At 41.7% G+C, this 14,451-nt stretch overlaps 1 protein-coding gene across 2 annotated transcripts in view; it reads left to right on the top strand.

Annotated features, from left to right (window-relative positions):
- gpc6a (glypican 6a) overlaps positions 1 to 14,451 on the top strand; it is a 122,829-nt gene that overhangs the window by 84,474 nt on the left and 23,904 nt on the right. Inside the window, exons 5-7 of one of the 2 annotated variants that reach the window (XM_042081313.1) lie at positions 6,541 to 6,671; positions 11,983 to 12,126; positions 14,387 to 14,416. In XM_042081313.1, the coding sequence (XP_041937247.1) occupies positions 6,541 to 6,671; positions 11,983 to 12,126; positions 14,387 to 14,416 (305 nt within the window). The remainder of the gene's footprint in view (positions 1 to 6,540; positions 6,672 to 11,982; positions 12,127 to 14,386; positions 14,417 to 14,451) is intronic. The other variant, XM_042081315.1, reaches the window with a different exon arrangement.

Here is a 14,451-nt window from a genome sequence, read left to right as displayed (position 1 = left end):
GATGTTTACAGCTGAGGGCTCTTCAAGCAAATGATTTACTCGAGTACGTCAGCTGAGCAGAAGGACTATTTCAGTTAAAATGGACACAAAAGTTACGCTGTGACTGAAAAGAAAGAAACTGCTGTGTGCATTTATTTCTGAGTTTAAGGCCGACATTCATAGTTGTAAAGTTGTCCTGAAAATGTTTCACTCGACAGCTTTTAAATCGGACAGGACCTTCCTCGCTGTTTTACACAATACAGCGCTTTAAAAAAGAATAGCCTTCCTGAGATTGGGGTCTTGGTTACACGAGGTAAAGGCCTTGTGTATTTCACTCAAGACACTTGATGCGTTATTTCCTAGTTTATGTTCTTTTCTATATGGCCTCGTATACAACGCAAGATAGTCTCTCCTTTTTTCTTTTACTTCTACCAAGGTTCTCCTCATTGAGTTTGCTTCCAACTGATTGATGTCTGCTGTGGCTCAACATCTGAAGACAGCTCGCCAATATTTTAATTGCGCTATCTGTGTGAACGGGCGCCGTTCCATTTTGTGCCTGTGCCCTGTGGAGGTTCACTCACCCGAAGCTTTGCTCTACCTCCTCTCTTGCCCACTAATTGACACTCGAGTCCTTCTCTTTCACCCTTTCACGGCGGCGTAATAAAACACAGAGGCTATGTTCTTCTTTTCCTCGGGCACCTGTGAGCTCAGTAATCTCTCGGCAGCGAGACGAGACAGGAGCTAATGAAAAGATCAAATACTTTTTACCCCTCCTCTTTTACCGGGCGTTCGTCCGATCAATACCGCCATCCTATCCGGAGTAATAGGCTCCATATGAGCACAAATTAATAACACGTCGTTTTTATGATGAAACTAAGGCACAGTGGAATCAACTATCTTTCCTATTGATTTGGGCCAAAGGGGCTATCTAGGGCTATTTAGTCCATTTGAGAGGGGAGGTATTTTGTCTTCCACTTGAAGGTTAGCCTAGTTTGTTTCTTCAGAAGACCAAGGTGAAAGTTTGAAGGCAAACTCAAGCTAAAACAAAAAAAAAATGTTTGTACAAAAAAGATCACATAGTCTTTCTTTGAGAGGGTATGCAGGACGCATGAGTGCTGATGAAATTCCCTTACTCAACTGAAAGTAAATTTGGATGAAAGAGTTTGAGTGTGAATGGAATTACAATGAAGTACAAAGTACAGTTTTTTTTCTGTTGTTATATCAGTGTATTAGCATATAGGTATATCACGCACAGGAACGAAAGGATCAAATTCCATCACATGCTATACTGTAACTCAGGGGTCTCAAACTCAAATGAGCTGGGGGCCACTTCTGCCAGTGTCATCTGATTGGAGGGCCACATCAGTGTTAAAGAATAATACAAAAAAGAACGGCTATTTCCTAAAATGCAATGTTTTTTTCAAATACTGTATTTTCAAACACAAAACTACAAACAGAAAGTGCAAGTATTTTATCTATTTTAGACACCTGTGCTAGCAACCTTGTAGCTTATAAATAAAATAATCATAAAATAAATATTAATACAAATTATAAAAACAAACAAAAAAGCATAAAAACAGGTAGGCCTATGTGTGTGTTTCACACCAAATAAAAATATTTTCCTCTCATAACTTTTTTAAACCTGGCAATAGGCGTCAGGGTTAAGAAAGCAACACCATTGGATTTTTAGATCAAAATTTCAAAAGGCCATGGCTTGAAAGTGGTCAGAGATAAAGTCCTACTGTAAATGTAAAAATCTTTGAGTATAAACAAAAGTTTATGAAGGGGGTACATTTACCCATCTAATTAGCCACTGGATGGCAAGCACCTCAAATTATGCACCTTTCAGTAAATACTGGATGAACATATTTGAGCAGGTTTACTTTCTTTTTTGTCATATTACCCACATAACAAATTAACAGGAAAACACCTAAGATGTAGGCCTATACCAACAATAGTAAACTATTATGCCTATAACCACAAGGCCTACAATAAACCTCAGGTCAAATCAGTTCCTATCAAGGGTGACTTTGTAGTTCTTCAGAGCCCTATTTCTACTAGCCCTGCTGTCTGTACCACGTCCATTACGGACACTATCATCACGATTACCACTGCATCCTCTGAGCTAGGTTTGGCAGAGGGTCGAAATAAGCATGGTATGCTTAGTGGACATCGTTGTATACACGCAAAGACGTACCTCCTTTCACAGACGCACCGTGACTATCACTGTCAATAGACGATCGATCATAATCTCCAAAAGGATATTCTCCTTCAGAATCAGAATAGGTGAATAATATAGCCTACCTAAGACTTCACCACACGTGAAAGTTTTTCAACATTTGGTGTAGGCCTATTTCTGCTTCAATTTGTGCAAAACTATGTGGTCTGCATCGCATCATTACAAATGCACGTCTTCGTGTTTCTCAGCGATTTTGGGTTTGAATCAAGCTCTGCATGTCTAGCAAATAGTGGAGGAGAGTAGCCTACAAATGAGATTTGTCACCGTACTTGGATCTTCTATCGTCTATTTTAATCAGTATCGTTGTTTGTGGCAAAATACCCTCAAGGGCCGGATTGCATTATTATTTTGACATACATCGCGGGCCGGAATTGGGCCGGACGCGGGCCAGGAGTTTGAGACCTCTGCTGTAACTTCATCATACTACATAAAGCATAAACTCTTCATGGAGTAGGTTTTTTTTTTTTTGGCCTGTCAGGGACAGGGTTATTCACATTTTGAGATGGTCCAGTCCATTTTTTTCCAAATAACATTTTCTTCAGCTAGTTTTATTTCCCTGCTCCATGTTGATGAGTAAACAAGCAGTGCAGATTTTTACTATCAAATTACCTTTTGACATCATAACTGTCCATAAAGTGGCCACAACAAACATTGTGGAGGAGGTGAACTCAGTGGACCAGCATATAAACCAACATACTTCAGTTATGGGGGAAATAAATAAACCCAATTCAAATTGGCTGAATAAATATTAAGGCATAATAGGTTAGCCCTTTGGCCCTGGCATCATGTTGTGGAATGAAGAGCTCCCTCTAAATCATTAATAGTTGTATAACAACAGAATGTAGGACTGGGCAGAAGGCTCATAAAGTTCATTTGGATCAGGGATATCCTGTGTATATCAGTGGGTTGCTATGGAAATGCTCACCACTTGCATTGCATGACCTGTACTCAACACGACTTGAATATGCAATGTGAATCATATGTGATGTAACGCACACACACACTATCATATACATACACACACACACACACACACACACACACACACACACACACACACACACACACAAGGTCATATTGAGCTCACATAATACATATAAACCTCACATATACGATCGGATTTCTTTCGAAATTCCTACTTTGGCATCAATAACTGGCTGCAACCAGCTCTAGACAGAGTTGGCTGGCCATGACATTTCCACATTCTGAAGGCTATTTCAAAGTGGCGTGTTGAGCCTCGGAGCATTTCCCTCTGTTATCACCACATCATCAGACTGGGCGAGTGTTGGTGTCCTGCTTAGATTTTTTTTATTTTTTTTTACAGTAAATCTGAGACTATCTCTCTGTGGGATTAAGTGATGAAAAGCTAGACATTTGCAGACGGTGCATTTTAACAGGAGGCGTCAGTGTGATGCAAGTGAGATATCAGACAAACCGTGCACTCCTCAACCGGACCTCAAGAACAGCCTGTTTGCTCTCTTAGAGGCATTGCAGCTATTTTTGGGCCAAGGACTTACACTGCTCTGCATCTATTCCTCTGTGATTTCCATCCCCACTCAACTTGGCGATGACTAATTTGTGTACAGAAGTACTCCATGATGTGTTAAACAGTTAGCTCAGAAATTACAGCATGATTCACAGCGCCTTGGGAGACAGTACAGTGCCAGTGTTCGACACCCCCCATTTTCCTCTGCAATGATTGCAAAATGTTTTCTCTAAGCAGCATGCTTAATTGTATGATTGAAGGAATTAGTCAAAACATGCATTGTTACCTTTTTGATAATGTGATAAAAACAACATTGGAATAGAAAGATATTCTGTTCCATCTAGAAGCTTAAAAAAACTGGATGACATCTCTGTCATACCTTAAGAAACTGATCCTTTCACTGCTGAAGCATTTAAAGAAAAGCACACTCTGGCTTCTCTGAACTTTTATGGAGCCTTTTCTCCGCAAAACATTGTGTTCCTTTAAAAAAAGTAAGTGCAAGTGTTAGCAGCTGATGCCTTTGCCCAGTCTGCAGGTAAAATATCGTAGCTGTATAGATAATGTAGCGTTGGTGGATGTACATGTCTGATGTTGAATGAGTGTCTCCCAGAATGCAGTGTGAGTGAATGCTATAATGTGTAATGTCGGTGATAATAGTTGTATTTGCGTTTACCATGTTGTGTATTTGTTACGTGTTAGTTTCTTTGGTTTTACCTCATGTGTTTATCCCTGTGTTAATGTGTGTGGTAAATAGGGTGGCAAAATTCCGGGAATTTTCAAAGTTGTAAACTTTCCATGGGAATATACGGGAATAAACGGGAATTAATGGGAATAAACTGGGAATTTTTAATATGGCTAGTTAGTCTATAACAGGGAACTTAAATGTAGTGGACAAAACCCCATCTTGCAGCATAATATTAGTTAAAACAACCTGATTTAATGCAATTTCTACCCTGTACATATGTCAATCCCATGCACACAGCAATCAGCATAGGCTAAAGGAAACCTACTGTTCATGTGCATGGGGAAAATAAATTCCCAGTGAAAATGTCATTTCATGTGGGAAAAACTGGTGTGAAACTGAACTGGTGTGAAACTGAAAATGTCATTTTGCATAAACTGTAATGGGACAATTAATCTGTCTGATTAAGCTTGACAATTTATATATAACTTACATAATCTATAAGGTTTGGTTGGGGTGGTATGTTGTGTCATTATATATAGACAGGATATATATCCTGTAAGTTTCCGGAAATTTACCGGAAATTTTCCGCCCCTTTGCAACCCTAGTGGTAAACCCTTATTGTGTGTTACATGTGCGGCTGAGACCACCCCTGTGTTGCCCTATATCTGTGTCTGTGTTTTGCCTTGTTACCTGTTCCAATAAATGGCCGTCCTGGCCAAAGGTGATCCCTGTCTGCGGATGTGATCACTACAATCATTTTCCTCTTTGGCCTCTTCAGTCCAGGGCTGTTATGCAAGCACACTTGAGTGGTGGGGTGGGTATGCAACCTTACGCACCCTAGTAGCATTTACATGGCAATGATGGGACCATCACCTGCCCTGTGTACTCCAAATCATCTGCAGTGCTCTGAGAAATCATCAAGTTGTTCAGAGCTCTATGATTGCTGTGAAAGCTGCTGTTGTGTTGCCATCCGAATCACACACAGTGCTCTGAGAGATCCTATCCTCAAGGTGTTCAAGAGCTTCATGATTGCTGTGAAAACTGCTGTTGTGTAAATGTGTGGCCTGGTGCACTGAAATAGCTGTGTAGGTTTGAACTCCCTGCTGAGGCTTCAGCAGAGATGGCTTTGCTGGCCACAAGATCTCTTACTATGGACTCTTGTGTACACTGTTGAGGTGAAAAAAGCATTTCTGAAGAATATTACCTGATGTCAGTCCCCTTGCAGTGGTTACAAGTGCAGTAACTTAGTCATGTGAACCAAAGAGCATGTCTGTAGGGGTCTCTGGTGGCTACTGTAAGATTACAGAATAAAGGTCACGTACTTCATTCTCAGAGGAGAAAAGATGTAAAACATCCTTTACAGTACTGTAGTCCTTCTCTGTAGTCCTACTGTAGTCCTGAGACTTCAATCAATTATTATTATAGCCAGATGAATGTCGTTCCGCTTAGCTCCGCCTAGCTTCACTCACATCCATCTGGGACCTCTTCCATTGAGAGTGATTTCTGCAACCGACTTTATGGTTCAGCCAATCAGGACGCAGGGCGGGAGTTTCATAGATGTGACATAGCGTAGAAGCGACTGTGAGACTGTTATCAGCGTCACGGGTTGGCTTCGATGTGAGTGGTTGAAGTAGCACATCAATAGATGACGGACAAGTGGCTTATTCAATCATATGCAAGCATTTTTTGATTAGGCCCAGCCTTCTGAAGCAACACTTCAATGGATCGGTTCCAGATGGATGAGTGGAGCTAGGCGGAGCGAAATTCATCTGGCTATTGTCAGGTTAACTCTGTGACCTCAACAAACACAACGAATTGACAATGAGATCTATCTATATGAAAAATTGCCGGATTTCTCCTTTAAGCTTAATTTAAGCTGCATGTAAGCTAGTACAGTAGCTTGCCCATCAGTCATGACCTCACATTCCTTTGTGTTTATTTATTTTTTTCACTTGGGGGATGTCCCCATCAAAACAATATGAAGATGTCCAACAAGATCTCCACTGCAGCCAACAACAGTTTTCCTTTCTGATTACCTTACTTATCTTCATCAGTGATCTTGCTAATGTGTAGTCTATGCATCAGGTGTTTGCTGGTTGGTCTACTCTCATGCAATGTGACACATTTGTCCTCTGCTTTTCTCTGGGACAGATGCCATGCTGTTGGTGGCAGACAGATTGGAAGGACCGTTCAACATAGAGGCCGTCATGGAGCCCATAGATGTCAAGATCTCCGAGGCCATCATGACCATGCAGGATAACACCATGCAAGTTTCAGCAAAGGTACACCCGCTCTCATCACTGTCGCAAGTGTGCACAAGATGTCTTCTAATTGTTGTATGCTTCATCTGTAGCCAATCCTAAGTGAGTTTTTTAAGACATTATCTGACAGAGTAGGGTTAGAAAGGGGGGTCCCCCCTGCCGTTTCCCTTGTTCTATATCTCTGGCCTGGCCTTCAGCAGATTAGATAGGTCCTCCCTTATGAGCTGGCTTCTGCTTAAGGTCTCCAGGGGTGCCTGCAGGAATTAATGCTATGGTACGCACACCCATCACCCCGCCCCCCGCAAAAAAAAAAATCACGCGTGGACAATATTTGTCCGTTTCCAATTTTTAGGTCTAAGCATTGGTCAGCAAAAAGTAGCCTAGATAGCATAACAACATCCACATGCAATAATACAACAACGTCTACAATGACCTATTCATTTGGACAACTTGATACAGCCATATACAGGCTAAAGTTACCTTTTGTTTTGTTCTAGCGTTACCGTTATGTCTGGCTTTAAACAGCTGTAATGCAGTCTAACGTTCTGACAAGCACACCAATTGCCTACCTTGTTCTTGCCCATCTTCAATAACTCCTCTAGCTTTGCTGCCTCCATCCTTTCTGTTTTCGTTGTTTAAACTTGTGATATCCATGATGAGTATTGAGTTAGTGAATTAGCTTAACATTGTGTGCTGATAACCATATATAGATAGCCGAGTAAAAGAAATCAAGTAGCCTAGTTGCGTGCCTGCGTGCGTATTCTGTCTCCTGCTCAAACAAATTGTGTGTGCGTTAATTTTGATAACCTGTTCACTAACTTTACGTAATAAAAAAATTGGAAATATCCTGATGGCATGCAGCTAATGGTATACTGTGCATAGTTGGGAAGGTATGGTGGGCCAATTTGGTGTGAATACACATTACACACACACACACACACACAAGGGACATTTTCTCTCCTTGTTGAGTAGCCTGGTGGTACGAACGTACACCTGAAGGTCTCCACCTGTTCCCTTTCCACAGTGTTTTCACTAGGGGTTCAAGCTCTGGGCTCTGTAAAGCATCTTCAGAAAATTCCAATTGTAATTGGTGCTATATAAATAAATGAAATTATATGACATTGTTTAAATTAAATTGCATAGAATTGAATTGAATAAAACATGCTTCCTAGATTAACGGCATATTTTATTACTAAGCAGGTTACTTTGCAGGGCTTCAGTTGGTGACAGTAACTGGATAATTTAGCAACCCTGTTTTTCAGGAGACAGTATTTGTCTGAAGTCTGAGAGCGGAGACCTTAAATCAACTCCATGAGTTAAAAGCAGTGCTGTCTGTGCGCTGTGTCTTGTACCAGTGGCTCCCATACTTCTTACATGCCCGTCCCATGGAAACTGAGCTTTTGACCCATGTTCGTCATTATTCATACAGCAAGCAGCAAAAACATCATGTGTTGATTTCATATTCATGGCGAAAACCGAGTGGATTCGGCTTCTTCGAAAGCACTTTCATGCATGTTTCACATAGCCATAATGGGCAAGAAAGAGGCAATATGTCAAATAATGTATGGGAGCGTCTTACATGATCTGACAGAGTGTCAAGGTTTCCCAAGCACTGGGCCCTTTATAGGGAGAGAGTATGCATTTGAGGGGAGACATTCAGTTGTCAAGGTCCTGAAACTAAAAATGCACCTCAAGGTGCTCCAGATCACAGATTTTCCCCCTTGTCAACGTCTTTCATATGAAGAAACAGACAGCTGCACTTCAGGTCTACATCCCCGATATGGTTTTCTGTTATGAAATTTGACAGAAAGTATACTTTGTGTACTTTGTGTATGTAGTTCTGTAGCAAGGCTGTCATATCAGGGGTACGTTCTCAGCTAGAGGGAGAGAGAGGCAATGCTAGATGTAATGAGAGCATAGATGTAGGTTAAGGAAGAGAGAGAGAGAGAGAGAGAGAGAGAGAGAGAAAGGTAGGCAGTGTAGAGAAAGTGAGGGGGGGGGGGGTGGAGAGTGAGAGATGGTAAAAGACAGACAGGTGAATGGGAGAAAAGAGGAAAAAGAGGGGGATGAATGAGTTGAATTATGGAAATCCCCATGCTAGCATGCCCTGCCTACTGCATAAGAGGAATCGCTGCTGAGAAAGACGAGCTCTTGTCAGGAAAGTCACGCATGGCATTAACGTTCTCCATCTTCACCAGTCAGGAAACAAAACAAATAAATAATAAAGCTGACTTTACTGAAAGGAAGAGTAAGAGTCAGATTAAGCCTGTCTAAGTGTGTTCTCAAGGTAGGGTCTCCACAAAGCTAGATCTGTGAATACACTTTTAAAGTGACCTAGCATAACAGCCTGCTCAGCTCAGACACTATTCAGATGTCAACGTCTCCAGGAACTGAGAAGTTCAGTAGCCTTGAGATTGGTGCGGTGCGGTCACATTGCTTATTTGGGGATGCATGCTGTTTCCGCCTATTTGCTCACCACAAGCACAGTTGCTTACATTGTGGGGCTCTGAGAAGAATCCTAGAATGGTTAGGATACTGATACTAGTCTCATCATTTAGATTTATCACCTGTAGTTATTCAGTGATGGACTGATGTGCTAACATCACCCATTGTTTTCTTAAATTCTACCTGACTTGATTTGATTTCTTTTTTTTGCTGATGTTTATAGTTTTTAGCAGACGCTATTGTCTGAAGCGACTTAAAATAACACCAATAAACACTACAATAACATTACATTTGTCAGTTTAAAATAAAGTCATATAGCCTATTTTAAAAAAGAAAATACCAGACTAAAGATTGATACTAGACTGAAGTAACAGACTAAATGAAATAAGCATGAGCATATACAAATCGTGACAGTAAGGAGAATTATGATGCTATTTTAAAACTAATTCACAGGTTTATTCATATGTAACAAGGTAAGTTAATGATTTTCACCCTCCTCAACTTAGAACATGCCAAGCTCAATTTTCCATATGTTATAGGGGTGCTAAAATATGGGGGGAAATGTCACATCTGGCTTTGAATTGTTTAACTACTAATCATTTTAAAAGATGCCTAAACGCTAACTTAATCACTGGTCTATAGCTGGTTTTCCTGTTGATTTCTGTCATAGTCGTTTGTTTCTTTGAATTGACATTTTTTGATAATTTTGTTGTGGCTCTTGTTGTTACTTTTTTAGGTGGAGGCTTCATATAAGCCAGTCTGGGCTTACTGCCTCTTCCTGCACTGATTTTTTTTCTCTTTTTCTTCTTTGACTCTCTGGGCCAGATGTACTAACGCTTTTGCGCCCATTTCAGGCGTATTTGTTTCGCAATGTGCGTGTAAAATCATTGCGAGGTATGTACAAACAGGCTAGCCTGGCTAGCGCCACCACTTCTCAATGAGACGTGGTCTGGGAACCAAACGTTCATTTTCTCGTATTTGAAAAAAATGCCCAGATCCGTTTATTGGGTGCCACGGATGTCTATCAAATGCGTCTGTGCATAGCTCATCATCGTCTTGCTTTCCCACCTGTTCTGTGATTGGTTCCCTATCTCAGGCGAAAATTTGCTCCATGGTCTCCAGGCTGCCTTAGCAGCGTGAATCAAATCGCGCGCAAGGCAGCATGGGAACACCCAGGCTACAAACAGGCCGCAATGATGTAAAAGCGCAAACTGCCTGTCGCGGGAGCTGAAAGTGGCAGATTGCGATTGTCATGTCATGCATATGCATTCATGGGAGGATCCAGGGGAAAGTGGGAGTTTAGCGTAAAAAGATGGGAGGGGAAGAGTAAAGAGCGCCTAGTTATGTATTCCGCGGTATGTACAAAGACTGCTCCTGAAAGCGCACGTCTATTCTGCGCCTAAATACTTCCGCCTTGTAAAAACAGGTGTTAATCCACATTGCAGTTCAATGCGTCAATAAGAGAACCTTTCAAAGACAACAGAATCGCTATTTAGAACACCAGTTTTTGTGGTGAAAGTATTTGTACTACCAAAAGCAACCTTAATTTTCGTTGGCCTTTCGCATGTCTTACTTTCACTTTCACGTCATTCACTTAAACTTTCCTACTTGCTAGATTTGACCAATCTTCCATAGCCTACGTGCACAAGTAGTTTGAGTAGAACTACTGATCTTCATTATCTCCCTGCTTGTTGACATCTTATCATGTATGGTATTATTTCATGATCGCTAAACGTTTGATTCTTTTTAATGTTGTCATCAGTGTAGGCGCTGCCAGTTGTGGACGTTCGTAAATTGTGTTTATGGGCGGAGAAGGGCAGAGAAAGGCGCAGTTTACACTAAGGATTGAACGATTGATAAATACGACATAAACTTGGGTCTGACAGCGCTCGCAATCTGCGGTGTGTCCATGGCGCTGATAACGCTACGTTCGCAAATGTACGTACATCTGGCCCTCTGACTTTTAACAAGTGCTAAATCAAAAATCAAAAAATCATTTCAATATACAAGGTAAACAGATGAGTCTTTAGACACGTTTTGAAGATCCAAGAGCCAAGATCTGAAGAACCTTTGACAAGACGGTATTCAGGTCTATTCTTCATATCAACTCAACTGAGTGTACTGTACTTTTCTTGAGCAAAGGTGTAACCTTTGCTTGTTTGAAAGGAAAAGGAACTTCTCCAGAACTGAGTGATGAATCAATAACATGCATGACCGCCTGCAATATAGTGGGTGTGATGGAGGAGTGATAGATGAGTGGATGGACTGGGATCTAGAAGGCTGTAGAATGTTGGTATTTGATTTCACTGAAAAAATATAGCAACTTCTTTCTCATTAGGAGGAGAGAAAAAAATCCAATGATACTATCATGTCTACGCATAAAGGCTCATTAAACTGGACATAGGCTACTTTACAGATAACTGCTAGTGAACCATGAGTGACCATGGGAGTTTAGAACGAGTGGCGAGAACGAGAGGACATGTAGCGTCCAGACAAGGTGCTGCTGCAGAGCAAAGAGTGTCTGTAGCATCATTAACCTCTAGTGACAGGAATGAACTCTGAGTAGGTGAAGCAGATGCAACCAAGGCGGTGAAATGATTGCTTGAGAGGCGTCAGAGATTACGAAAATAAAACTGTAGGAAGAACAGCTGGGCTTTCCAGGAGACACACAGAGAATCTAATAAAGTGATGATCACCATAAGATTCTCTGTTGCACCTCCACCCAAAAATGCCAATCAACATTAACATCACAACTAAGATAAAGAGAACTGTTTTTTTTTTACCAGACATTCCAATGTGTAATGCAATTTTACAAGGCATCATAGACATTTTGACCTCAGAAGCAGGACTGCCCTTGTTTCTCATTCTGTGACCGCTGTAATTGCAGGTCTTTCAGGGATGTGGGCATCCCAAGCCTGCCGGAATGGGGCGGTCCACCCGCGGCATCACAGACACTTTCAACGCCCGCTTCAGACCCTACAGCCCCGAGGAGCGGCCCACCACAGCCGCTGGCACCAGCCTAGACCGCCTGGTAAAGATGTGTGTGTGTGTGTGTGTGTGTGTGTGTGTGTGTGGTGGGTGTTGTGTTGGTCTTGGAAGTGTGGTTTGTGTTTTTCGTCAGTGTTTGTGTTTGTTTGTGTATGTAGCAGGGTGTGTGTTGTATTAGCCTGAAGGGGGGCGCGGGTGTGTGTGTTTGTGTGTGTGTGTGTGTGTGTGCGTGTGTGTGTGTTCATGTCTGTGTGTGTATGATGGGTGGTAGGGAGTGGCTCTTGTGGGTATTGTGGGTGGGGGGAGGTTAAGCAGTCTCTAGGTACAAATCAGAGCAAAAACATTAACAAACTCATTCCCGTATCTTAACTGAGCAGCCCCTTCATGCCCACCCCCCCACCCCCCTTTATAAAAAAATATCTCTCACTCTCACACAGTAAGTGCACACATAATCATGACCATGTGGCAGTGAACTTGTTTGTAGCATTACATTGCTTGGATGCTACTCACAATCTAGAGCACACCAACCAGACTAATTACATGGATGTAATTTGTGAACAATAAGGTCTATAATTTTCTCTATTAGTTTCCAAATATATACCCTACCTCCATTTGCCTCACTCTACTACTTATGCTACAGTAGAGATTTTAAAATAGATGCACATTTTGTTTGTTGCAAATTGCTTAATCACGTGAGACTGTCAGTACATTCTAATACTGATTAAATAAAAGGCTCTTAGTTACATGTTGTTGTTGTTGTTGTTGTTTTTACACAATCCTGGGTCAGAGCGTTACAAGCTAAGACTAAGGGTCCTAATTAAAAGGAGGGCAAAGTGTTTTGTGTATGAACTAAGCTATTGTGTGAGAGCACTGTCAATCATGTTGTGTGAGGGCATTAAGCTTAGCTGACCCACCAGTGTGTGTGGTATTAAATTAGCAACTAGATTCTGCCAGCTTATTAAATGGTCTTTAGTTAGACTTCAGACTTTGACCTTTGCACTCTGCCCATCATTCAAATGAGGGCTCTTAAAGTGAGTCCCACACTGCAGCTGACTGTAGTGTTTTGGGCGGGTCAGGGCTGCACTCCAAGTGGGATTACCTGCTGACTGATGTGCAAAATCCTGGAGGCACTATTTTATATTTTAAATACTTCCATGTGGTTTAGGTTGTAGAGCAGTGCCAGATAAAGGTAGGGTATTATTATTATCATTGTTATTATTGTTATTGAAGGGAAGCTAATAGAGAAAATGATAGGCTTTGTTGTACACAAATGATAGTCCTTTAATTAGTCAGCTGCTGGCTGATATGGTGTGCACTAGCTACATCTTTCCCAAGCCACAAATTGCAGGCAGCGACACACACAGAGAACACACACTTTTCAACGAATCAAACTCTGGCATTGATTATGGGATGGACCAGGTTCTCAGCTGAGCCAGGTCAGGGCCGGATCTGTTTCAGTGCCAGCTGTTATCTGGGCCATGCCATCCATCCGTTAGCGTCGCCTTTACCGTCGCTGTCCACACACTGCTAGCATTCTCACCCCCACATGTTCAAAGCTAGTTAGCGTTTGCGCCTTCCAACTTCAGAGGCAGAGAGTACGTTGAACCACAGAGCTTGTTGGGCTCTTCCGGTTGCCTGTACAGTATTTTTCCCCAGACAGATACTTCATTTCCTGAAATAGACTCAGGGAGAAAGTATTCATCTACCCTGAAATTATTCATCAAAATGAAACCGCACTGAATTATTAATTGCGTGATGAGAGAGGTTGTCACAGAGGCAAAGTGACAATCTTTCCTCAGAGTATAAAAGAAAAAAAGAAACCATGCTCATATTTCATATTTAGTGTTTCCCCCCCAAAATAATTGACTATGCATATCTGCGGGTCGATAATACCTTTGCTTGAAACCAAATTCTAATTGACTAGAAAGATGAGGCTTTGCAGACAGGGGATGAAACTGGTGCAATTGTTGGGAAGAGAAATGAATGGCACCAAATCAAATGTTGGGGGGAGGAGGGGGGTGGATGGGGGTTGAAAATAATATGAAAATGACTCCGTTTTCTATTTCTGTGGTGCGTGTGGGGAAAGGTGGGAAGAGATTGAACATACCTGCCATGCTGTCTTTATGAGATGAAATGTAATAGTGGCTGCTGCTATTCGCTCTGGTGCATGGAGATCATGTTCACCCCAAGGCAAGCTGCCTCTCTCTCTCTCTCTCTCTCTCTCTCTCTCTCTGTCTCTACTCTCCTCTCATCTACCTTTTCAATGAAATCCCTCTTTTCTCTGTTTTGCTGCCGCTTCCCAGAGGATTGTCTGGAGGACAATGCAACAAAGCGTAAGCCTTCCAATCCTCCTCTTCCTTTACCTTAG

The sequence above is a fragment of the Alosa sapidissima genome, chromosome 23 (genome assembly GCF_018492685.1).
Source record: "Alosa sapidissima isolate fAloSap1 chromosome 23, fAloSap1.pri, whole genome shotgun sequence".
NCBI lineage: Eukaryota > Metazoa > Chordata > Actinopteri > Clupeiformes > Clupeidae > Alosa > Alosa sapidissima.
Note: the sequence above shows the minus strand (reverse complement) of the source record. Positions and strands in the feature narration are given on the sequence as shown.